Genomic DNA, 24,471 nt, shown 5'->3' on the forward strand with positions numbered 1-24,471 from the left:
GAAAGTCAGACACATGCAGTGTCTGACTTTTAAGTCGAGTTATTGTGAGTAACCTAAGGGGAGAGGGAGGGAGGGAGAGAGAGAGAGAAAGGAAGAGAGAGAGAGAGAGAGAGAGAGAGAGAGAGAGAGAGAGAGAGAGAGAGAGAGAGAGAGAGAGAGAGAGAGAGAGAGAGAGAGAGAGAGAGATGGAATCCTGAACCTTTCCTCGCATTACTGAGGTTGAGCAAACTGATAGGACGCTGAGCTTTGAGCATCTGGTCGTCATCAGGCAAGCGGCCCTTCGCGTGCTCACGTGTGATTCAGCTAAAGCGAACAGACTTCTGATCATCTCTCTCTCTCTCTCTCTCTCTCTCTCTCTCTCTCTCTCTCTCTCTCTCTCTCTCTCTCTCTCTCTCTCTCTCTCTCTCTCTCTCTCTCTCTCTCTCTCTCTCTCTCTCTCTCTCTCTCTCTCTCTCTCTCTCTCTCTCCCTCTCTCTCTCTCGAGATTCTTGGGACTCTGAAAGTGTCTAAAGGCGTTTTTGTTGATCACTGCTCTATGGATACACGAGAGGTTTGATTACAGAGGAAAAACGAACCAACTTATTTCCCGACATTTTTTAGCCCTCCGTGGCTCATTTGGATATGAAAAAACAACCCTCCTCTCCAAAGAGAACGACATAATTTGTATTTGATCAGTGAGACAGACACTCTGGAAGTAAGGATCAACATTATTTGGTTTTATCTTCCGGATCACTAAATTCTTCGTTGCGACATGACTTCAAGTTATGCACACGTAATGGACAGGCAAGCCACTATATCAAACCGCCTGGAGAGTCCCATCACGTCTAACCTGGATAACTTGCAAGCAAAGAAGAACTTCTCGGTAAGCCATCTGTTGGACCTGGAAGAAGCCGGGGAAATGGTTGTCAACCAGGCAGACGAGGGCGTCAGGGAAGCTGGGAGAAGTATGATGGAGTCCCCCGGACTGACGAGTGGAAGTGACACAAATCAACAGGACAGTAAGTCTGTCAGCATATTGTAACTGACTTGTGTAAATCTCCACACCTTACGTGTTACCACATCTTTGTTATTTGATTCCTATAATTGCGCATGCAGAGGGCACCCAGCGAAGAGTAACGGGCACGACAGTAATATTGAAATGAAATTTGGCAATTCAATATATGATGGCCTCGACCCCACTCGACCATAATTATTAATTCTCCAAGTGTTTATGCCAGTTAAGTATGATGGCGTCGGTGAACTTGTTGAAATAAACGTGACGATCAACATTTGCCTCGAAATTAGATCACCACGAGTTTGTTCTCGGCGCGTGTTCTTTTCATATAACTGCGTCAATTGTAATTTTATTTGAAACGATATTACCACGAGGCAATCAATAGATATGAATTTATTAATCCGTGGCTGAATAAAATAATATGGATCAATTATTTTCTTATTGTACCAAAAACGAAAATGTTTTGGTGGCATTTAGCAGGATACTATAATTTCTGAAATTACATTTATAGTTAAAAAGAAGTCGATAGAGGCCCGTCCAGTTAATAAAATACATCGTAGCATTCCTCTCGGATCTCGGGGGATTCGTCGATCCCTCATTTCCTCTCAGGCGCCTTTTTTTACACACCGTTGTGAGATTTAAAGAGTGTTATTGTCACGTTTAAAAGCTAAAAATCACAGGAGTGACAGAGAAAAATGCGAGTGGAAGTGGGTCACATCGTTAATTTAGGGTTATTTTCGGCCTGTCAAATACCTTCATACTATTGGACGCTAATGGTTTGTCATGATTAACGCACGTGTCTTTGCTCTAACAATTAAGGAATGAAATAACATGTCACTTGATCGCATTGGGACTTAAAACTGCAGGTGGAATTAATCAGGCAAGACACGAAGTGTATGCGTTCTCTCATTCTAGTTTTGCGAATATATTGTGAAATAATTGATCTTGTCTTTATTTCATGCCAAATATTTCCCAAGGAATTGCACACATAGCCACATCTCCAATTTGACAAAAAACAACAACGGGAACTACTTGAGTTAATATTATCTTCATGTTAGCGTATGGCCTGCGCGGTGAATAGGTCATTAAAAGAAAAAAAAAATGCTTCGTTGGATTCGATCTGCGTTTTTAAACGCATAATAATAATAATAATAATTATAATAATAATAATAATAATAATTGGACTTTTTATGGAAAGCTGCTAAGAGGAAACATCCAACAACCATCTATTTAGGAATGGAAGATGAAGAAAATGTGTCGAAACATGCACAACAATATCTCGTAATACTTAGTTTTAACGTCCCGTTATCATGATATTACCCACCGCATTTTGTTCAGATCGCACGCCTTTATATCAACGCACTCAATATGTGATTTATATTTTGAACGAAAATCATCTTGGTATATTATTATTATTATTATTATTATTATTATTATTATTATTATTGTCTTTGTTTGTTATAATTAAATTGCCATTGTTATTCTGCCGTGATATCAACTTAATTTAATGTAAAATGTTCGACGTAAATGTCACATACGTAGAGCACGGAACGCTTCAATTCAGATTCGCTGGATACAATTGAACTATACGTCTTATTTTGAAAAGAAACATTGTAACAAACATTGCAACGTGCGACCCTTCATTACAGTAGCGTTTCAAGAAAAAAAAGCGACAGAAACTGAGAAAACATGATTTAGATTATCTTCTGACCCTCTCTGGTCATTAACGTTGCTGGAAAATTCATTTCGATAATTTACCTGCTCTCATTTATACTGTGTGAATGGTGGCTGTTTATTTTTTTAATGAAGGGTTCGAGGTCAATACGTTTTTTAAGCTTCTCAACTTGTAATTAAATTTAATATGACCTGGAGACATGTCAATCATTCACTGCCAATCATGCTTATTTCTGCTCAAAACTAGATGTAGTGTTATGAATTCCAATAACTTTGACTTTATATGATAGATGATTTTCTGCCGTGGAAAAAGTGGATAAAACCCTTTCTCTGTTTTAAAACTATATGATTGTGGATCCCTATGAGCACCTTGATAGTTTTGCTCCCAATATAACATTCCCTTATCATAATTTCGAATATGTCAGTGCATGAGAAAAATGACATTTATTTTTTGTTTTATAGGTTTCAAATTACGATATAGGGGATTTCAAAATCACCGTCTTGCAGTAAAACATAGCGTGAAAGAAAATTGCGGTCCCAGTTCAGTCATCAGTCATATACAGTATTTCTCCGTTCTCAGTAAAAACCCAACATGATGTGTAAACTTATGAATAAAACTGTATGTTTGCCATAAAAGCTGGCATGGAATTACATGTGCATTCAATAATGCATCCATCCTTCATTTCCATTAAAACTTTTAAAATCTGGTGGTTACATAATCACTTTTCAAAATTCTCACCACCAAACAAAAAAAGTTGTGTTTAAAGTTTTCAGAATGTGACTGTGGTTGGAAATAATCTTACCTGAGATCTGATGGTGACAAGCAAACAAAATAGGTTCAGTGTTGACAGCCCATATTGGGTCCTTGACAGTCTAAAAGCAAGGTGTTTCTACTTTCTGGGCCGCTTCTTTGTTTATTGTTGTATTTGATTTGATTATCAACAAATTTGTCTTCATCTGAGATCCATCATAACAAACCTGTATCAGATATGAAAATCAAAAGAAACTCCATGACCATCTGAATAGCAGTCAGGAAAATATAATTTATGAATTCAATACAAAGATAAAACGGTGAACAGAAGAATTAGTGTTCCGGTATTCATCAGTAAAAGCAGAATTGGAATTGGGTGGAAAAATATTGAATGGGAGGCATCCTCACTGTTTGAGGGTGATTGGAATTCATTCATATATTTTTTTCTAAAGTTGTGTTATAAAGGCAATCCGAATCCTAAAATACAAAAATCAAAAAATGGTGCATATTGTAGTCATTTATATGACATATGTTTTTGATGTTCTTGTTTTCCTTTGTTGAGATTGTCACTGACGTGTAATGGAATAACATTTGAATGAACCCTTTTCAAAATGGTCAACATTTTTTGGTCTTAATCAGTGAAAAAAAATAACATCACATAAACTACACAAGTTTAGGATGTTAATTTGGGGAATTCACTTGAAAACAAATACAAAGTCCTCCAGTCCCTGAGGTTAAACAAAATCCTGAACGTTTTTATCTTATTAGTGAAGGGTATTGAGTATGTGTTGCGCTTTTGCAGGTTGACAAGAACATTTGATCAGTGAACCCAATTTCAGTTGTCCAATATGAACGCTCCTCTTGAAATGTCCCGATCATAAATCACTAGAGTCAGCATGTTCATTCAACTCAATAAATGTCATTCTATCAATACTTTAGATTTTTTTTATTGGAAGCCTGCCCAATCCTAAACTGCTAAATTTGAATTATATTTTTCGTCATAAAAAAAAAAAACGATAATTTCAGATTACATTGTACTGTTAAACATTCCATCCAATGTTTCCGTACCATTATTGTTGCAGACTGAAAATTGAAAAATATCGTGAAGAGCCACCATAAAATAATCTTGTGGAAACCATGAATACGGAATGTTTCTCTATTGACTTACAACATGATTTACTCTGTGTGAAATCTTGCCATGTTTCATGAAACGTCTGTGTAAGCTCTCAGTCGTACAGGAGTGGTCCATCGATGAGAAGGTTTCTTCAGCCGTCATCTGTACAATTTTGAAGGTTTCGGACGTTTCGCCTCCTATCCAAGAGGCTTCGTCAGCGACGGCTGAAGAAACCTTCTCATCGATGTTTCACGAAACACAAAGCTGATACATTGTTGAAAGACACAACATTCTGTTTTTAGGATTTATAGAGGGTGTTCAGAATCAGAAAACCTTTATTCGTCCCACAATGGGGAAATTTGCAGTCCACAGCAGCAATTTGAAAGGGAATGGTGAAAGGATAGAAAACAATATATTTTAAGCATAGCAAAATAAAAATGTCAACTGTATACTGTAAATGTGCAAAACTGTTTCATAAAATAACTGTACATAGTGCAAATATCAAGAAAGGCATATTGATATGTGTTGCACCTCAGAATCAGAATCACTTGAATATCGTTGATATGCTTTCATTGTTTTTCCCCAAATCCTCAGTCTAAAGGTAGAACATTGAAATGTGCTATATTTTGTATTATATATAGTTTAAGCACCTCTTTGTCAGTAATAACAAACTATTTTGGAAAAAAAAGCATTGAAATTGGATAATTTCCAGAGGTGCCCTTGATGATCTATTCCCGCTTACAACTGTTTCGCAGCATCCTGGTTGTGAATCACTGCAGTAAATCAATATTCGTTGTGCTAGCTAGCCGGGTTTTAATAATTATAAATCCACCGTTATCCATATTTCCAAGTCCAAAATTTCATCCACCATGTAATTATTAAACTAACGACAACCACGCCCACCCATAGCCACATGAAATGAACCATATTGCTTACTTTTTCAAATGTAACTTTCAATGTTCAAAACCAAATTGCGCAACAAAATGTATGTAGCTACAAATTCATAAACTCACCAACACCTTGACTTGGAGCCATTTTTTTCCCAGATCAATGTTGAGATCCTCTTTGTGTTTGCTTTTTCTCTCTATTTGGTATACAAACAGCAACCCCCCACACACAAAACATCACAGTGAACCTTTCTACCATCTTTGTGACAGCTTTATGTCCTGTATATGATAGTTGTAAAGTGCTTTGTTACAACTTCAGCTGTTGTTAAAGCATTATATAAATTAACATGTATTGTATTGTATTGTATTGTATAGATGAGCAGATGAACACAGAGGAAAAGAAGAAGAGGAAGCAACGCAGGAACAGAACCACCTTCAACAGCAGCCAGCTCCAGGCTCTTGAGAGGGTGTTCGAAAGAACACATTACCCTGATGCTTTCGTTCGAGAAGACCTGGCCCGTCGGGTCAACCTGACGGAGGCCAGAGTGCAGGTAAGGAGAGGGCCTCTTTTTAGTTTCCCATAATCTGTGTCTATATCTTTATTTCCATCCATATCTCTTTATATATATATATATATATATATATATATATATACAGTAAAGTCTCGTTATATCGATATCAGATATATCGATAGTCCCGGTTATATCGATACTATTTCTGTGCACGCACGGAGAAAATTACATGCAAACAGGGTCGGATATATCGATAGTCCCGGTTATATCGATATTTTTTCGGACTCCCTTGAATATCGATATAACGAGACTTTACTATATATATATATATATATATATATATATATATATATATATATATATATATATATATATATATATATATATATATATATATACAGTGAGACCTCAACTTACGAACTTAATTGGTTCCCAGACAGAGTGTGTAAGGCGAAAAGTGTGTATCTCAAAAAAATAAATAAATCCCATAGGAAACCATTAAAATGGTTCCCGGGTTTCCCTAAAATATACTTTTCAAGTAAATAAGCCATAAAACTATACACAGCATACCTTATTCTATGTATAATAAATGTGCTATTGTATTGTAATGAAAGAAATACACTGCATTGTGTCATCAATGAACTTCCAGGTTGGCGCATGGCGATATCGGCGTGAATTAGCCGTGCTTTCTCGCATAAAATAGCTTTACTCACGCTGTCGCCGGATAGGTGCTGTTCGTTAATCCAAATTAACAGAAGTTTAAAGACCGTCGCTTTAAGAGCACGGAAACACCTGTTGCAACAGACGCACCGTTGATGGCTTTTCTGTTCCGCAGAATGGTAGCAATGGTTGACTTAGCATAGCCGTGCTCGGCCCCTAAATCACACAAACGCACACCTCGTTCGTGTTTTTCAATTAGCTCCTTCTTCTCAGCGACTTTGTGTCTTCTTGGGCTGAACACAAGCCTGTGGTGGTTTTTTTTCGTCCCATCATAGTAAAATTATCAGCAAAAATCTCCAAGTAGGCGATCAACGTGTGCATTCAATGAGAGGGGGTGTGGAAAGTAGCGCCGGCTGGAGCGCTGTTCGGTCGAGTGCTTCCGCCGAAGACCACTCCGCCAGATCCAAAGGTCGTGTGCTTGATGGACCAGCCGTGGTGGGTTTGTAATATGAAAATAGTGCTTATTATAAGTTTTAATGTTCATAAATTTGACTTTCATAAGATGAAAAGTTCGTAATATAAGGCGTTCGTAAGTTGAGGTCTCACTGTATATATATATATATATATATATATATATATATATATATATATATATATATATATATATATATATATATATATATATACAGTAAAGTCTCCGATATCGGATATATCGATAGTCCCGGTTATATCGATACTATTTCTATGCACGCACTGAGAAAATTACATGCAAACAGGGTCGGATATATCGATAGTCCCGGTTATATCGATATTTTTTCGGACTCCCTTGAATATCGATATAACGAGACTTTACTGTATATATATATATATATATATATATATATATATATATATATATATATATATATATATATATATATATATATATATATATATATATATATATATCGTTGACACAAATTCCCAGCAGACAAAATGCGCCATCTTTTCTGGCCGCTACATTGGAGTCCGGACGGCTTGGATTGATACGGAAGAACTTCTTTAATCGATTGCAAATATTTATGCTTTCCGCTTCAGAACTATTTGAATCATATTCATAACTGGATGAGTAACAAGAAAGCATTTTCTCCGAATCTGAACTCGGTAAAGCCATTGTTTTGATTCTGGAGCAAGGCAAGACCTCCTGGCTCTTACGTCACGAACTGGGGGCGGGACTTTAAGAAAATCCCCAATTCGCAGCTCATTTTGTGGCAGTTTTGGGACACTTTAAGTCATTTTTATTGGTGTGTTGCATGTACTAAAAATATCAGCCTGCATGTTTTGGGTATTTTAGATGCTATAAAACGTTTTTCTGATGTCAGTTCGGAAACAAAAAAATGGTGACAGTTGTCCTTTAAGCCAGCAGTGGTCAATACGTCGATCGCGACAAACTAGTCGATCTCCAAGGTAATATTGACATGACAAGGTGATGTGACATTGTCATGAATTGACACTATACAAATAAAGTTGAGTTGTTGGGAATAAAAACGAGACATCAGCCTATCAGCCATCCCTTCACTTGATTGATCTACCAGACAACCAGTCAGATGACGTCTGACTATTAGGTACACTGTGCATGCTCAAACAACGCCCCTGAGCGTTGCAAAGTTAAGAAGATGTCATTAGTTACATCCTAATTTTCACTCTATTTTCCCCTCCAAAACGTAAGATAGGGGATATAAATGGGTGGGGGAGCTAGAGCAAGGAAGCAGAAAAAAGTCTGTCACTTTCATACAGAAGGACTTTTTTGACATTTTAAAAGTGCGTTTGTCTCATCTGCCAGTCATCAGAGTGAACTCAGGAAATAGCAAAAAAGTATACATCATTATGTTGTGTTGTGCAACATATGTGGTTATACATCAACAAAAGTTTCAAGAATCCTCAATATATTTCTCAATAAATATAATGGGTAGATCATTTTGACTTGGTCATTTCAAAAGTAGCTCCCATGTTGAAATAGTGTGAGCACTCCTGCAAACCTGAAATTCCATGGTGACGGCTGGGCAATTGTATTTGTTTGAGTTTTTTTTCCTTTTGAGAAATTACCGCTGATCCTGAAATCTCAAGACACATTAATTACATATTGGAATAAATATTTATTTTACATCTTAATTGTAAAATTCCAAGTCTGTGATATGAGCGATCTTACCATGAAGTGGAGGTCTTGCCGCCACAGGAACAGGACAAACAGCAGGGCACTGAATATCACACATAATCCGTTAGCTCTTAGTTTATACTAAGAGTCCAATTGCTATAAGTACCTTAGAGCATGTTTGAACTTTGCATGAGTCAGTTTAAGGAGAGCTGATAAGAAGTTGTCTGCACCATGCACACAAAAATTCACTTTGGGTAGGTCGGTGGGTAGTTCTCTGATTTCCGTGCAGAAGAGTTTTTAGGTGTTTAGTGATATTGTAACTGAGCAAATAAATTACAAAAATGTAAAAATAATAATATGTTCGGTGGGTATACAGTACTGTATGTATGTATGTATGTATGTATGTATGTATGTATGTATGTATGTATGTATGTATGTATGTATGTATGTATGTATGTATATATACATGCATACATACATCCATACATACGTACATGCGTACACACGTACACGCGTACACGAACACATACACATACACATACATCTACATCTACATCTACATCTACATCTACATCTCCATATACATATACATATATCAGTATCTGAAACTCATGCCAAAAAGTTAGTGGACACCCGGGCAGACAACTCTGAAAAGTTGCCTGCCCGGCCATAAAGTTGCCTGCCCCATTTTTCACAACTTGAAACGACTAATATAAAAAAATAAAATGAAAAAAAGATTGTCGCGAAGTATAAAGGATTTTTTGAAATTAAGGAACTACCTACCACAAATGCTCCCTTGCTTAATTTATCGTAAATATACCTTGCTGAAGAATTTGCTCCAGTTGTCGTTTGTCGTGATCGTGCACAACACAATTTTTGGTTTTGTTGTCTGCTCAAAGCTCCGTGGACTCCTCTTTCGAAGTGCATTTCAAAACTCTCAAGTACACTTTTCAGTCAGGGTGTAGTCCGAAGCAGGCTTCTGATTGGCTGCCGGTGCAGAGTATGCAAATTACTTGCAGCGTTTGGCAATTTGCATACTCGGCACCGTCAGCCAATCAGAAGCCTTCTTCGGACTACACCCTGACTGAAAAGTGTACTTGAGAGTTTTAGAAAGCCGCTTAGAAAGAAGGGTCCAGGTGACTTGTAGCGGTTTGCTTGTAGCTTTTGCTTTATTGAATAAAACAAACGTTTGATTTGAAAAAAAAAATGCATTTTTTTTTCTTGAAGAAGTTCTTGGCCACCTGGGCCGAGACGACGTTTTGAAAGTTGTACGCCCAACGTAAAAGTCTGCCACCGGGCAGAGGCTACTTTCCAAAAAAAGTGTGGTGTCATTTACTCGAGTCCAGTTAGCCAGGAAATAATGTGTGTAGAAAGAAATACTGTTATTAAAATCTTTGGTTTTTTTTTTCATTATATGGGGTTAGAAGTTTGAACAGGGTTGGCAAGCATTTCCAACCTTTCTTAATGATGTCCATTTTTTCAAGAAATGTCAGTCTTGAAAATTGGTTTAACAGTAAATCTGCAACCAAATCCATTTCTTATCCTCCTTCAGCGATTGTGGGTTGACAAAACCGCAATCAAATCAACACTACAATGTATTTGCTTATGCAGGTCTGGCCTTTATGCTCTTGACGGGCGGTTGTTCATACTATGATTGATTGATGACTAGCCAACCATAGTTTGCGAAAACTCTGACATTAACCAAGCCTGCGAGAAGGCCCTGATTTCTTCCATGCCCACATACTCTACACAATCAATTGTAAGCGAGCTCAGTGGATCGGGGACTTAACTCGGTGGCAACAATTCAGCATAGCTGAGCGCTGATTGGTCAGCCTTCGTGTCCATCATGTGAATATCCAGCCCTTGAAACTTTTAATGCGTCTGTGTGCGCCTGAGCGTGGAACACAGTCCGCAGCCAATCGCAAGCGAGCTCAACTGGAAAACGGCATGCAATACAAACTCTAAATTACAGCATCACTGTACATAATACCCACACTGGATGGCCAAGCTTGATTCGAAAACATCTTCTCCTGTATGCCAAACCAACTGAGCTGTCCAGCCGCTTATGTGTTTGACTTGTCTTCTGTTGACCACACACTTAAAGGACAACCGACACCATTTTTTGTTTCCTAACTGCCACCAGAAAAACGTTTTATAGCATCTAAAATACCCAAAACACGCAGGCTGATATTTTTAGTCAAACGCAAAACACCAATAAAAATGACTTAAAGTTGCCCAAAACTGCCACTAATGAGCTCAAAACTGGAGAGATTCAGAAAGTCCCGCTCCCAGTTCGTGACGTCTCGCCAGGATACTCCTTCACAAACTGCATTGCTCCAGAGTCAAAACAAAGGTTTCTGAGAGTTCAGATTCGGGAAAAAGATCCTTTCTTGTTAATCATCCAGTTACTAATATGATTCAAATAGTTCTGAAGAGGTAAGCATAAGTGTTTGCGATCGATTAAGGAAGTCCTTCCGTATCAATTCGAGCCGTGTAAGCAAAGCGACGAAACTGGTGAAGGACAGGACATATGAAGTATATATGAAGCTCTGTGAATAAGCAATATAGCATCAACTTCGATGATATGTGGCATATAAGGACATCAATAACAAATAATAAGCTACAAGATGTCAACATCAATGCAGATTGTTTAATGGTTATGCATGCAAAAAGTTGTTTAAACTTTCAAGATGAAGAGTTACGAACTTACGTATGAATGGCAGTGGTTATTCATCCCTAACTCCGGTTAGCTCCTCGTTCCATCAGCGGAATGTTTGTCCGATTGGTTTGCTCCACTATTATGACGATCTCTCTCTTTCACCACTGGAAGCAACTTTCTACCCATTGTCAGGCTGAGAGGATGCCAGCGGTTATCCAAGCGGGGGTTTGCGCACTCCGGGGAGCTCCTCGGCTGGCGGTATACTGCTCTGGTCCATTGGAAATGGCTGGTTTGTCCGCGAGGAATTTGTGTAAACTTACACCTTCTTTATGCGTGTTACCGCAATTGGCTGCCACACAAGGATTCACCATCGCGTTATTAATGTAGTTTTCCTTCTAATTTCGCAATCAACACGGTGTTTTCAGACGAAACAATGTACCCAAAATGCACTGTGTGTCGCTTTCTCGTTCAGGGACGTTCCCTCAGCGACGTCACTTCCGCCATCGGCATCAACTCGAAAACAAGACTGCATGAATATTCAGTACAAGTTTTAAAACGTAAAATATTGCTATATGCGGTGGAATCTTTGTAAAATGCGTTCAGTAGAAGTCATTTGAAGTGATTTTACGAATTATGGACGCAACTTTCCGGAGGTTTCAGTTGTCCTTTAAGGCTCTGTGATATCTGTCTATCTGTCTGTCTATATGCATACAGTATATACAGTATACACAAGCAAATATTGTACACTCATGTCACGTGTGCATGTCTGCGTTTACTGCCCCTCAACATCAAGAAAAATCCTCTTCTTGCCGAGAACACTAGGCGAAAGAAAATTGTGAGGTTGGAGCGAGAAGAAAGAGCACATCTGTGAACAATGTTTAGCAGAAAGTAATGCAGGAATCCTTTGATAATTGAGTCTTTGAGCTCATTCCTGAGGCTATGCGTCAACGTGCAGAGAGCCCCTATGAGCGCCAGCATCCAATCATGGATGTAATTTCACAGAGAGCAATAACATTAGCTGACTTTGAGTCTTATTATGGTATGTTTTGCGAGTTGGAAGGGGCTCATTTGAAGTAGCTTATGTATCTTACATTTTCAATTTTGTTAGTATAGAAATTGTTTACCACCGGCAGGCAGGAAGTTTTGGACCTGGTCCTTCAATGAGTATTTAGCGATCTAATCGACCTCTTATAACATCATAACAACACCCCTGCCCCCACCTAAAAAACAAATAAAAAAACAAATAAAATCTACAACCCTGGCTACGCCCAAACTGCAGAGCCTGTTACACAACTCTTGCAAAAAACAATTTTGCAGATTCAGACAATTGTCTATAGTCTCCCTTTCAAGCACTCTCACCCGCACGCATTGTTACGGAAAAGGCCGATGTGTGGAATTAATGAAGAGCATTTCACCTATTTGAGGACATTACCAAAAACTAAAACACATAAAAAACAGTTACCTTTATCGTCCAATACATTTAATTAGATTAGATGAGATTAGATTACCGTAATTTCCGGACTATAGAGCGCATCTGATTGTTAGCCAGACCGAGTACATTTTTAAAGGAAAAATTATTTTGTACATACATAAACCGCACCTGTATATAAACCGCCTGTGCCCGAATTGAAACATGATATGTTTATAAAGAAAGACGGTACACATAAAAAGCTTTAATAATATACCTTATTTTTTGTTTCAAAACAGTGCTTGACAGCAACACAACAACACAACAAGAATTACGATAAACAACAGCCCAAATAGGGCTGGTTAAAAAAAACATGCCGGGAAAGTGAGACGCAACAATACGTTAGCACTCACTAACCCATCGGTGGACGTTGGCACTCGAGCAGGTGGGATCGCCGCGACGCAAACGTAGCGTCGGGCTCACGGTCGGCGCCGCTGCCTTTTTGAGACAGTTCGTTCTGCTGCGCGGCGAGATGGCGGGTTGGGCGGGTTGGGCAAGTCGGCGTTGCAGACGGCCCCTGGGTCGGGCAGCACGTCGGAGTATGGCAGGAGGGAGGGCACAGGTCGAACTTTTTTGCTTCGGCGTCCGCCCGCTTGAGTTCGACGTGTATGTTGGCTGACTTCTCTGTTAGCAAGGAGAGCGATTTTTGGACAGCTCGCATGCGTGGGAAGCCGTGCGTATTTGGGTCAGCAGAAAGCTTGTGCACCGACTCAGTAATAAAGATCGATAATACAAAATAAAAATCATTAAAATGACACTAAAAGTTATAAGATTTATAAATGAACTGTCAACATTTTGGTATGTAATAGTATTCAATAGAAAACGTTGCTTAAAAACAGCAGATTGACATTGTATACTATCCTGTCGTATAAACGTCGCGTCAGCCATTTCTGAATGCTTTTCGATTTGCGACCGTTTGACTTACGACCGTTTTGTCGGAACGGAACCCGGTCGGAAGTCGGATGTTACCTGTATGTACTATACAGTGGGGCCTCGGTTTACGAACACCTTGCCTTACGAACTTTTCGGTTCCCTAAATTTATGAACATTACACATCTCTGTTTCTTTGTTTTGTCATATTGTCTCTATGCTGTCATATTATGTTATTTTGTTTTTTTTTGTTCTTTTGACTTCAAGACGGCGCCGCGAGAGTGGCTGCCTTTCCAGCAGCTCATGTATTTTGTTTTTCTACTTTCATTCCTTTCATCACTTTGCTGCTGTGAAATGTAAATTTCTCCACTGTGAGACTAATAAAGGCAAATCCAATCCAATCCAATCCAATCCAATTAAACCTTAAGCACTACTTAATTTAATTTAAAACAGATTCTTATCTTACAGTGTATTGTCCGTGTTCAAATACCTGACATGGAAGTAGAGGCCAAAACATGTCAGGTGTTTGAACACCGACCATACACTGTCTGTAAAATACGAATCTGTTTTAAATTAGATATCAAGTAGACAGGATGAACTTAATACAACAACAACTAAGCACTACTTTTCGGGATACACACCACCACGGCTGGCGGAGTAATCTTCGGCAGAAGAACACGAAAGCACACAACCGAACAGCGCCCCCAGTACATTTACACTATTGCACAGTAGATGACAAACGCTAGGTATGGCAAGCCTGTGCATCCAAACAACCTGTATGTAATTGTTGAGGTTAATACACCACAATTGTTTTCAATGATACTTTTGCTGTTATTGTGACAGGTTAAAAAGTACCTTATTTAGTATTTTCATTACATTCGCATATTTACATTGGTTTACAAATGATATATCTAAAATGTTTATTTAAACAAGGAACGCCTGCTTTGTTTAATGTTTCGTGTCGGACTGATTTAAATTGTTGGACAGGAAGTTGTTGTGCGCATACGTTTGCATTCGAAGTAAACCCCGGTTGACGTACACCACCGCTTGTCGTGTGTTTTTTTTCTGAATCCCACAACACAGTATTTCCCTTACCCTAGTGGAGAGCGCAGCATTTTAGAGGCACCGCCGTTGTCTACCAGCCGTGGGTAGAAGCCGTGGGTTTGGGAAGGAGTATTCGGGTGTGACGTCATGAACAAGGGGGCGGGAATTTTGTGGCAGTTTTGGGACACTTTAAGTCATTTTTATTGGTGTTTTGCATTTGACTAATCCAGCCTGTCTGATTTGGGTATTTTAGATGCTATAAAACGTTTTTCTGATGTCAGTTTTATATATATAATAAAAAAAAAAAATAATCCTCGTCTCACCCACCATGGGTGGTGTCTGTCCCCATTTCAGCTCGGGTCCTCTACCAGAGGCCAGGAAGCTTGAGGGTTCTGCGCAGTATCCGTGCTGTTCCCAGCACTGCGCTTTTCTGGACCGAGATATCCGATGTTGTTCCCGGGATCTGTTGCAACCACTCGTCGAGTTTGGGGGTCACTGCCCCAAGTGCTCCGACCACCACAGGCACGACTGTCACCTTTACCTTCCAGGCTCTCTCCAGCTCCTCTCTGAGCCCTTGGTATTTCTCGATTTTCTCATGTTCCTTCTTTCTGATGTTCCCATCACTCGGGACCGCTACATCCACGACAACGGCTTTCCTTTCCCCTTTATCTATGACCACGATATCTGGTTGGTTGGCCATTACCATCTTGTCAGTCTGTATCTGGAAGTCCCACAGGATTTTTGCTCGGTCATTCTCCACCACCTTGGGAGGTGTTTCCCATTTTGACCTTGGGGTTTCCAGTCTATACTCCGCACAGATGTTTCGGTAGACTATGCCAGCCACCTGGTTATGGCGCTCCATGTAGGCTTTCCCTGCCAGCATCTTACACCCTGCAGTTATGTGTTGGATTGTCTCAGGTGCCTCTTTGCACAACCTACACCTTGGGTCTTGTCTCTCTCTCTCTCTCTCTCTCTCTCTCTCTCTCTCTCTCTCTCTCTCTCTCTCTCTCTCTCTCTCTCTCTCTCTCTCTCTCTCTCTCTCTCTATATATATATATATATATATATATATATATATATATATATATATATATATATATATATATATATATATATACTGCAAATTTCCCCATTGCGGGACGAATAAAGGTATTCTGATTCTGATATATCTTCTTTTCCTTTAGGCTTTTCCCCCCAGGGGTCGCCACAGCGAATCAATGTCCTGCATCTATCCCGGTTTTGTGCATCCTCTTCCCTCACACCAGCTACCTTCATGTCCTCTTTGACCACATCCATAAACCTCCTCTTCGGTCTTGCCTGGCAGTTCAAGGCTCAGCATCCTTCTCCCGATACAGTCCCTCTCTCTCCTCTGGACATGTCCAAACCATCTCAGTCTGGCCTCTCTGACTTTCTCTCCAAAGCCTCTAATATGAGTTGTCCCTCTAATGTACTAATTCCTGATCCTATCCAACCTGGTCACTCCCAAAGAAAACCTCAACATCTTCAGCTCTGCTACCTCCAGGTCTGCTTCCTGTCTTTTCTTGAGCAGCACTGTCTCCAGTCCAAACATCATGGCTGGTCTCACCACTGTTTTATACATTTTTCCTTTCATCCTAGGTGAAACCCTTCTATCACACATCACACCTGACATTTTTCTCCAGCCGCTCCAGCCTGCCTGGACACGCTTCTTCACCTCTTTTCCACACTCTCCATTGCTCTGGACAGTTGACCCCAAGTACTTAAAATCCTCCACCTTCTTTATCTCTTCCCCCTGTAGCATCACTCTTGCACTTGGATCCCTCTCATTCACACACATATATTCCGTCTTGCTGCGACTGATCTTCATTCCTCTCCTTTCCAGGGCATATCTCCACATCTCTAGTTTCTTCACCACCTGTTCCCTGTTCTCGCTACAGATCACAATGTCATCTGCAAACATCATGGCCCAAGGAGATTCTTGTCTAACATCGTCTGTTAGCCTGTCCATCACCATAGCAAATAAGAAGGGGCTCAGAGCTGACCCCTGGTGGAGTCCCACCTCCACCTTGAATTCCTCAGTCACACCGACAGCACACCTCACAACTGTCTTACAGTCACGATACATGTCTTGCACCGCACTGACATACTTTTCCGTCACTTCAGACTTCCTCATGCAATGCCACAGCTCTTCTCTAGGCACCCTGTCATACGCTTTCTCCAGATCTACAAAGACACAATGCAATTCCTTCTGACCTTCTCTGTACTTCTATATCGGCATTCTTAAAGCAAACACTGCATCTGTCGTACTCTTTTTTTGGCATGAAGCCATACTGCTGCTCACAAATGTTCACTTCTGCTTTTAGTCTTGTTTCAACTACTCTTTCCCATAGTTTCATATTATGGCTCATCAACTTTATTCCTCTGTAGTTAGTACAACTCTGCACATCTCCTTTGTTCTTAAAAATGGGCACGAATACACTTTGTCTCCATTCTTCAGGCATCTGTTCACCATCTAAGAACTTGTTGAATAACCCAGTCAGGAACACCACCGCCACCTCTCCAAGACACTTCCATACCTCGATAAATCATCAGGCCCGAGTGCCTTTCCCCCTTTGATCCTCTTCAGCGCCCTCCTCACTTCATCCTTGCTAATGTTTGCTACGTCTTGGTCCATAACAGTCACATCTTCTACTCTTTGTTCCTTCTCATTTTCCTCATTCATCAATTCTTCAAAGTACTCTTTCCATCTTGCAATCACACTACTGGCACCTGTTAATACATTGCCATCTCTATCCTTAATCACCCGAACCTGCTGCAGGTCCTTACCATCTTTGTCTCTTTGTCTTGCCAGCCTGGAAAGATCAGTCTCACCTTCCTTGCTGTCAAGCCGCGCATACAAGTCATCATAGGCCTCTTGTTTGGCCTTTGCCACCTTTGCTTTAACCGTGCGCTGCATCTCCTTGTACTGCTGTCTACTCTCGTCCGTCCTCTCAGTGTCCGACGTCTTCTTTGCTAACCTTTCTCTGTATACACTCCTGCACCTCCCCATTCCACCACCGAGTCTCCTTATCTACCTTTCTTCCACTCGATACACCAAGTATTTTCCGACCTGTGTCCCGATTATGTTCGCTGTAGTTTGCCAGTTATCTGGAAGGACATCTTGCCCACCCAGTGCTTGTCTTACCTCCTTCCTAAATGTCATGCAACACTCTTCCTTTTTCAACTTCCACCATTTTGTCCTCACTTCAGCCTTTGGTTTCTTCATCTTCCTCACTGCCAGCGTCATCCGACACACCACCAACCTATGCTGTCAGGCTACACTCTCACCATCCACTACTTTGCAGTCACTGATTTCCTTTAGATAGCGCTGTTGACACAAAATGTAGTCTACCTTTGTACTTCTGCCTCCACTCTTGTAGGTCACCCTATGTTCCTGTCTCTTATGAAAGAAAGTATTCACAATAGCCATTTCCATTCTCTCAGCAAAGTCAACCACCATCTGTCCTTCAGCGTTCCTCATCTGGAGTCCAAACCTGCCCATCACCTCCTCATCATCTTTGTTTCCTGTGCCAACATGTCCATTGAAGTCTCCACCAATGACAACCCTCTCACTTATCGGGATGTTCTGTATGACTTCATCAGAGTCCAACCAAAATTTCTCCTTCTCCGCCAGCTCACATCCTACTTGTGGGGCATACCCACAAACAACATTGAACATCACGCCTTCAATTTCTAGCTTCAGACTCATCATTCTATCTGATACTCTTTTTACTCCTAAGACATTCCTAACAAACTCCTCTTTTAAGATAACTCCAACTGCATTTCTCTTTCTGTCTTCACCATGATAGAACAACATAAACCCTGACCCTAAGCTTCGGCCTTGCTCCCTTTCCACCTGGTCTCCTGGACACACAGTATGTCTACCTTCCTTCTCTGCATCATGTCAACCAGCTCTCGACCTTTACCTGTCATTGTTCCTACATTCGAAGTTCCTACTCTTAGTTGTATACTCTTGGCGTTCCATTTGTCTCTTTTCCTCCGGGCACACCACCCTCCTCTCCTTCTTCGACCAACAGTAGTCAATTTTCCACTGGCACCCTGAAGGTCAACAGTACCAATGGCGGCCGTTGTTAACCTGGGCCTCGACCGATCCGGTATGGGATTCATAGGTTTGATTCGCATATTTGTTTTGGCAAAAAAATTTACGTTGGATGCCCTTCCTGACACAACCCTCTGTATTTATCCGGGCTTGGGACCGGCACAATAAGACACTGGCTTGTGCCCCCCGTGGCTACATTTTATATATATATATATATATATACAGTAAAGTCTCGTTATATCGATATTCAAGGGAGTCCGAAAAAATATCGATATAACCGGGACTATCGATAGATCCGACCCTGTTTGCATGTAATTTTCTCCGTGTGTGCATAGAAATAGTATCGATATAACCGGGACTATCGATATATCCGATATCGATATAACGAGACTTTACTGTATATATTTATATATAAAATTTTCCCCAGTGGAAATATGTCGTGAGCTGGTATGAATAGAATCCATTGTGTGGCTTTGTTTGAACAGGGTCATATCCCATTAGGTCTTGCATTAAAACAATGCAAGCAGTCAGCCCTAAAAACTGCAATGTTGATTCTTTGAATTCATAGAAGTACAAAAAACAAATGTACCCTGCGATGCTGCGGTGTTGTCTGCCTTCAGCCCAAAACCAGTTGAGATAAGCTCCAGCACCCCTAGCCCAATCCCATAAAACTACGCCCTCCTTGTTCCTATTTATTTATTTATGTATTTATTTATTTTTAGTCTCTGACCAAAGTTTAAACGGCCTGATTGGCTCTTGTTCCATTCCATTGTTTTTGGCTCGGACGAACTTTGTCTTGACCCGGCACTTCAGGATTTGTGATCATACACAATTAAAGTTATTTATTTTACAATAAATTTGGGCTGGATTGATCATTTGTCCACACCACAGAATAATTAATCTTTTGCTGACATTGATCAGATGGGAGCAAATGCACTCCAATTAGACCTGATTGTACAGCATTTACAATGGTACAGTATAATTTGCATATCTCATAATGTCATATGTCATTGGCTTGATTGTAAGCGTTTTTCCTTCGCAGAGTGGATTTGAAAATCCGATTTTATTTTTTTCATTACAGGTTTGGTTTCAAAATAGGCGAGCTAAATTTCGTCGGAATGAGCGAGCTATGTTGGCAAGCAAGAATGCTTCACTCCTGAAATCCTACTCTGGTGAAGTTACAGCGGTAGAGCAGCCAATTGTCCCACGCCCTGCACCACGTCCAAATGATTATCTTTCATGGGGTAGCACTGCTCCATACAGGTTGGTGATCTCACATGCTCACATTGCTCAGAAAATTGTTCTTACTGTTTTTATTAAGTTAACCATGGGTGTCAAACTTATTTTGGCCATGGGCCACATTGTACAGTGACACCTCGGATTACGAACCCCTTGGTTTACGAAGTTTTCGGTTTACGAACATTAAATTTATGAAAATTTTACCTTGGCATACGAACTATTATTCGGGATACACACGGAGCTGACACAATGAGTGATTTGTCATTCGCGAATGAGCCCGTTCTCCTAACAAGAAAATGGCAGCCGACTGTTTTTGTCCTCTACCCCCCCCCCCCCCAGTCTGCGGTTAAAGCCACGAGATTGGTCAAGAATGCAGCAGTGAAGGGAGGTGGTTTAAACCTTAAAGAGACAGGCAGACGACAGAGAGAGAGTGATAAAATGGAAGGAAAACAGTGAAATGTAGACTTGTTTCAACTTTGACAAAGACCGAGTGTAGACGGCAAGGTTAAAATTCCCATCCATCAGGCTCCACAAATAACCCACACAATCAATCTGTACACTTGATGCAAAAAGCTATCAACCCAGCTAAAAAGAACACATCTTGATAAGGAACAAGGTACAATGATCGCGGAGAAAGCACCTACAAGGGATCATTCCTCAAGATGGTGAAAGAAGGTTACGTTCCTCATCAAGTGTTTAATTCTGATGAAACCGGCCACTCCAAACCATCAAGCCACCAACGACCATCACAAAGGTAAATAAAACGACTTTATTATACTGTACAGTTTATTTCTTTAATTATAATACCATAGCACATTTATTATACATAAAATAAGGTATATTTTGTGTAGTTTTAAGGCCTAGAAAACTAGAAAGCAGGAAATTATGTTTTATGGGGACCTGGGAACGGATTATTCTCATTTTAATGGGTTCCTATTGGAAATAATTTTTGGGGATACACACTTTTCGCTTTTCACTGTCTGGGAACCAATTAAGTTCGTAAGCCAATGTGTCACTTTTTGCAACACTGTCCTTTCACTCGCTGTCCTGCAATCAGTCTTCAAGTGGGCCAAAGGTGGCCAGATTGCATGACCCTAACAACAAGGCGATAATGTGAACACAAACTATTAAATCCACTGTTGACCTCTACGACCTCTCCCCTACATGTCCCACCAGATACCAAATGAATGAACACAAAGTTTTGCCAGATTATGTTACATTGTCCTGATTTACTGGGATCGTCCAAGCTGGCATAAAATGTCAAAGCCTGCCATGAGGCCAACATATACAAATTTGGGACTGAAGCTTAACAGCAGGACGAATGAATCCTGAAGCAGCATTTATCGAATGTGAGATGAATAAAGATTATCTCATCTCATTTTATGTCATTAATAAGCGGAGGATACTAATTGGATGCCAATTAATTTACGATGAAAACAAACATGCAGATCAGACCTCTAAAGAAGGAGGTCAGGTGACCCCTTGAAGGGAAAAGCCGAAAGGAAAAGAAGAAGTAATTGTCAAATGGAATCAGAATGAGAATACTTTATGATTTTTGATTACAGTTCATTTTTAGTTCATTTTCACTTGTGATTTTAAATGTCAGTTCACTTTAAGAGGAAGTTTTTGTCAGTTAAATTTTCTGAGGGAAAGGGATGCTTTCTTCACTTCAACTGCTTTAAAAACAAAGCAATAAAAAGTGGACTTGAAACTGAAATAACAGGAGTGAGGTTTCTGAATAGGTACATTCAAAGTCCTCACCCCTGTTTTGAATTTGGTTAAAATATCGTTTTACTTCTTGTGGCATGAACTTTTCCTCTCATTAACCACACACACACACACACACACACACACACACACACACACACACACACACACACACACACACACACACACACACACACACACACACACACACACACACACACACACACACACACATACACACACACACACACATAAACACGCACAGTGAGTAAAAATTGTGTGTTTCCAAGTGAAATTAAAATACACAACAAAAAAATCATTTGGGGCGAATTTGTGAGGACCTCTCTGAAGCTTTAACAGATGCATATATAGACCCTCCTGAAGGCTTCATAATGAAAAAGTTGTGAGGACAAGGTCCTCACTTGTCAAAAATGTCCTCACGACATATAGTATAAAATGTTAGTGGTGCTCACAAGACTACACACACACACACACACACACACACACACACACACACACACACACACACACACACACACACACACACACACACACACACACACATTTTTACAACATTGCCCTTTTGCAAACAAGCCCTCCAACTGTGTCTGACGTGCATTTTTTTATTTTATTTTGAAAGGGCATATCAATTAAAATACGATGACAGGATTCTGCCGATACGGTGTGTTAGATTTTCTGGAATTGTTGGCAACTAGTGACTCAATCTTTTCCCATTCTTTTCCTTCCCTTGACTCCCTCAGTGCCATGGCCACCTACCCACCGACTTGTTCCAATACTAACACCTCCCAGGGAATGAACATGGCAAACAGCATTGCCAACCTGCGTCTCAAAGCAAAGGAGTATAGCTTGAACCAAGTGCCCACAGTCAACTGAAAGGTGACTTACAGAAAAGCTGTGTATATTAGGGGACCTCCGAAACCACTGGACCCCCACAAACATCGCCTCTGGAATGAGCTTCAGCTGACATAAACTGGATCATGAGGTTTCTCCTTTTTTTCAACTTTAGAAATCGGGTGTGAAATCATTTTGCCACGAAATGCAAAATGTTGGACACCAAGTGACACAACACATATTTCCCTCTGAGACTTGATTGTGTTGCAAACCGCTGTTTATACCAAAGACATCTAGACTGGATGCTGTAATCAAATATCTGTGTAGTTTTGTTTTTGTGATTAATAATGGAAGCTTTTTTTTCCCACTATGAATTTTGTACTGTTATCGGAGACCAGAGGAATGAGACTCAAAAAATATGCGGAATACCCTCTGGCCAATTTCATTGGGGTGGACAAATTGAACGAACCCGAATCTGGCTTGTTGTATTTTCTTTCTGTACAGTACAGATGACGGCTGAAGAAACCTTCTCATCGATGGACCACTCCTGTACGACTGAGAGCTTACACAGACGTTTCTGTACTGTACTAAGATCTACGAAGAATTCACGTGAAACCTGCGATTTGTGACACTGTGGTTCCGACTCAATTTTCATTTTAATCATTTTCTTATCCATCTTATTCAAATGACAAACACATGCTGTTCAGTAATTTTCATTGAAAGCATTTGAAATACAGGAAAAGGCTGTTGTATTTCCCCCAAAAAAACATTTTAATGTTCTGTGATATAATTTTTTTGTAACAGAAAAAACACGTATAATAATTAATAAAAATGTATTTCAAGCAATAAATTAGACTACCATTCAGTAGGTCCAATAACAGGATGGAATTTGTGAATGTCTTTAACGTTTTCGGAAAACCAGCAAGTGTGACAAAATTATATGACTGCAGACATCCCGTCCGATAAATTCTACCAATTTAAAGGACAACAGATACCATTTTTTTGTTTCCTAACGGACATCAGAAAAACGTGTTATAGCATCTAAAATACCCAAAAAACGCAGGCTGATATTTTCAGTCAAATGCAAAACACCAATAAAAATAAGTTAAAGTGTCCCAAAACTACTTCTAAATGACCCCCGAGATGGTGACTTTCAGAAGGTCCCGCCCCCTTGTTCATGACATCACGCCAGGACGTCTTGCCTTCCTCTAGAATCAAAAACAATGGCTTCAGATTCGGAGAAGAGGCTTTCTTGTTACTCGTCCAGTTATGAATATGATTCAAATAGTTCTGAAGAGGAAAGCATAAATATTTGCAATCGATTGAAGAAGTCCTCCTGTATCAATTTGAGCCGTCAGGACTCCAATGTAGCGTCCCAGAAAATGCACAAGACGGCGCTCAAGCTCCGTTGGAAATGGTCTGATTTGTTTGCTGGGAATTTGTGTCAACTAGTGTCAAATAGTAGTCTTGGTGCAACACACAACGATTCCCCATCGTGTTATTTATGTGTTTTCCTTCTAATTTCGCCATCAACACGAAGTCTTCGGACCAAACAAAGAACCCAAAATGCATTGTGTGTCAGTTTCTCGGTAGTGATGATACCTACCGTGACATGACGGTAGGTATCGTCACCAACTCAAAAACAAGACATCCTGAATATTCAGCGCGAGTCTTAAAACGTAAAATAAAGCTATATGTGGTGGAATCTTTGTAAAATACGCTCAGTAGAAGTCATTTGAAGTGATTTTAAAAATTATGTGCACCGAGGTGTCGGTTGTCCTTTAACTATTAGATTTAACTACAAGAAATAAGTATGTTTATTGTTGGGC

The 24,471-nt window shown here is 40.0% G+C and overlaps 1 protein-coding gene across 1 annotated transcript; it reads left to right on the forward strand.

The window, feature by feature from the left end:
- Nucleotides 1-229: 229 nt before the first annotated feature.
- Nucleotides 230-23,492, forward strand: prrx1b (paired related homeobox 1b). The gene is made up of 4 exons (XM_089001616.1): nucleotides 230-998; nucleotides 5,796-5,971; nucleotides 19,926-20,107; nucleotides 22,552-23,492. Exons 1-4 carry the CDS (start codon nucleotides 752-754, stop codon nucleotides 22,682-22,684), a joined length of 738 nt encoding a protein of 245 aa, XP_088857742.1. The 5' UTR covers nucleotides 230-751; the 3' UTR covers nucleotides 22,685-23,492.
- The last annotated feature ends 979 nt before the right edge of the window (nucleotides 23,493-24,471 follow it).

The sequence above is a fragment of the Hippocampus bargibanti genome, linkage group LG07, assembly GCF_051943395.1.
Source record: "Hippocampus bargibanti isolate YZ-2025 linkage group LG07, ASM5194339v1, whole genome shotgun sequence".
Classification (NCBI taxonomy): Eukaryota; Metazoa; Chordata; class Actinopteri; order Syngnathiformes; family Syngnathidae; genus Hippocampus; species Hippocampus bargibanti.

Excerpts from the sequence above, each read along its gene's own strand:
- prrx1b (XM_089001616.1), top strand. The coding sequence starts at position 752 with ATGACTTCAAGTTATGCACACGTAATGGACAGGCAAGCCACTATATCA. Across the intron at positions 999-5,795 it reads TGACACAAATCAACAGGACA|ATGAGCAGATGAACACAGAG; the intron begins GTAAGTCTGTCA and ends TGTATTGTATAG. Across the intron at positions 5,972-19,925 it reads TGACGGAGGCCAGAGTGCAG|GTTTGGTTTCAAAATAGGCG; the intron begins GTAAGGAGAGGG and ends TTTTCATTACAG.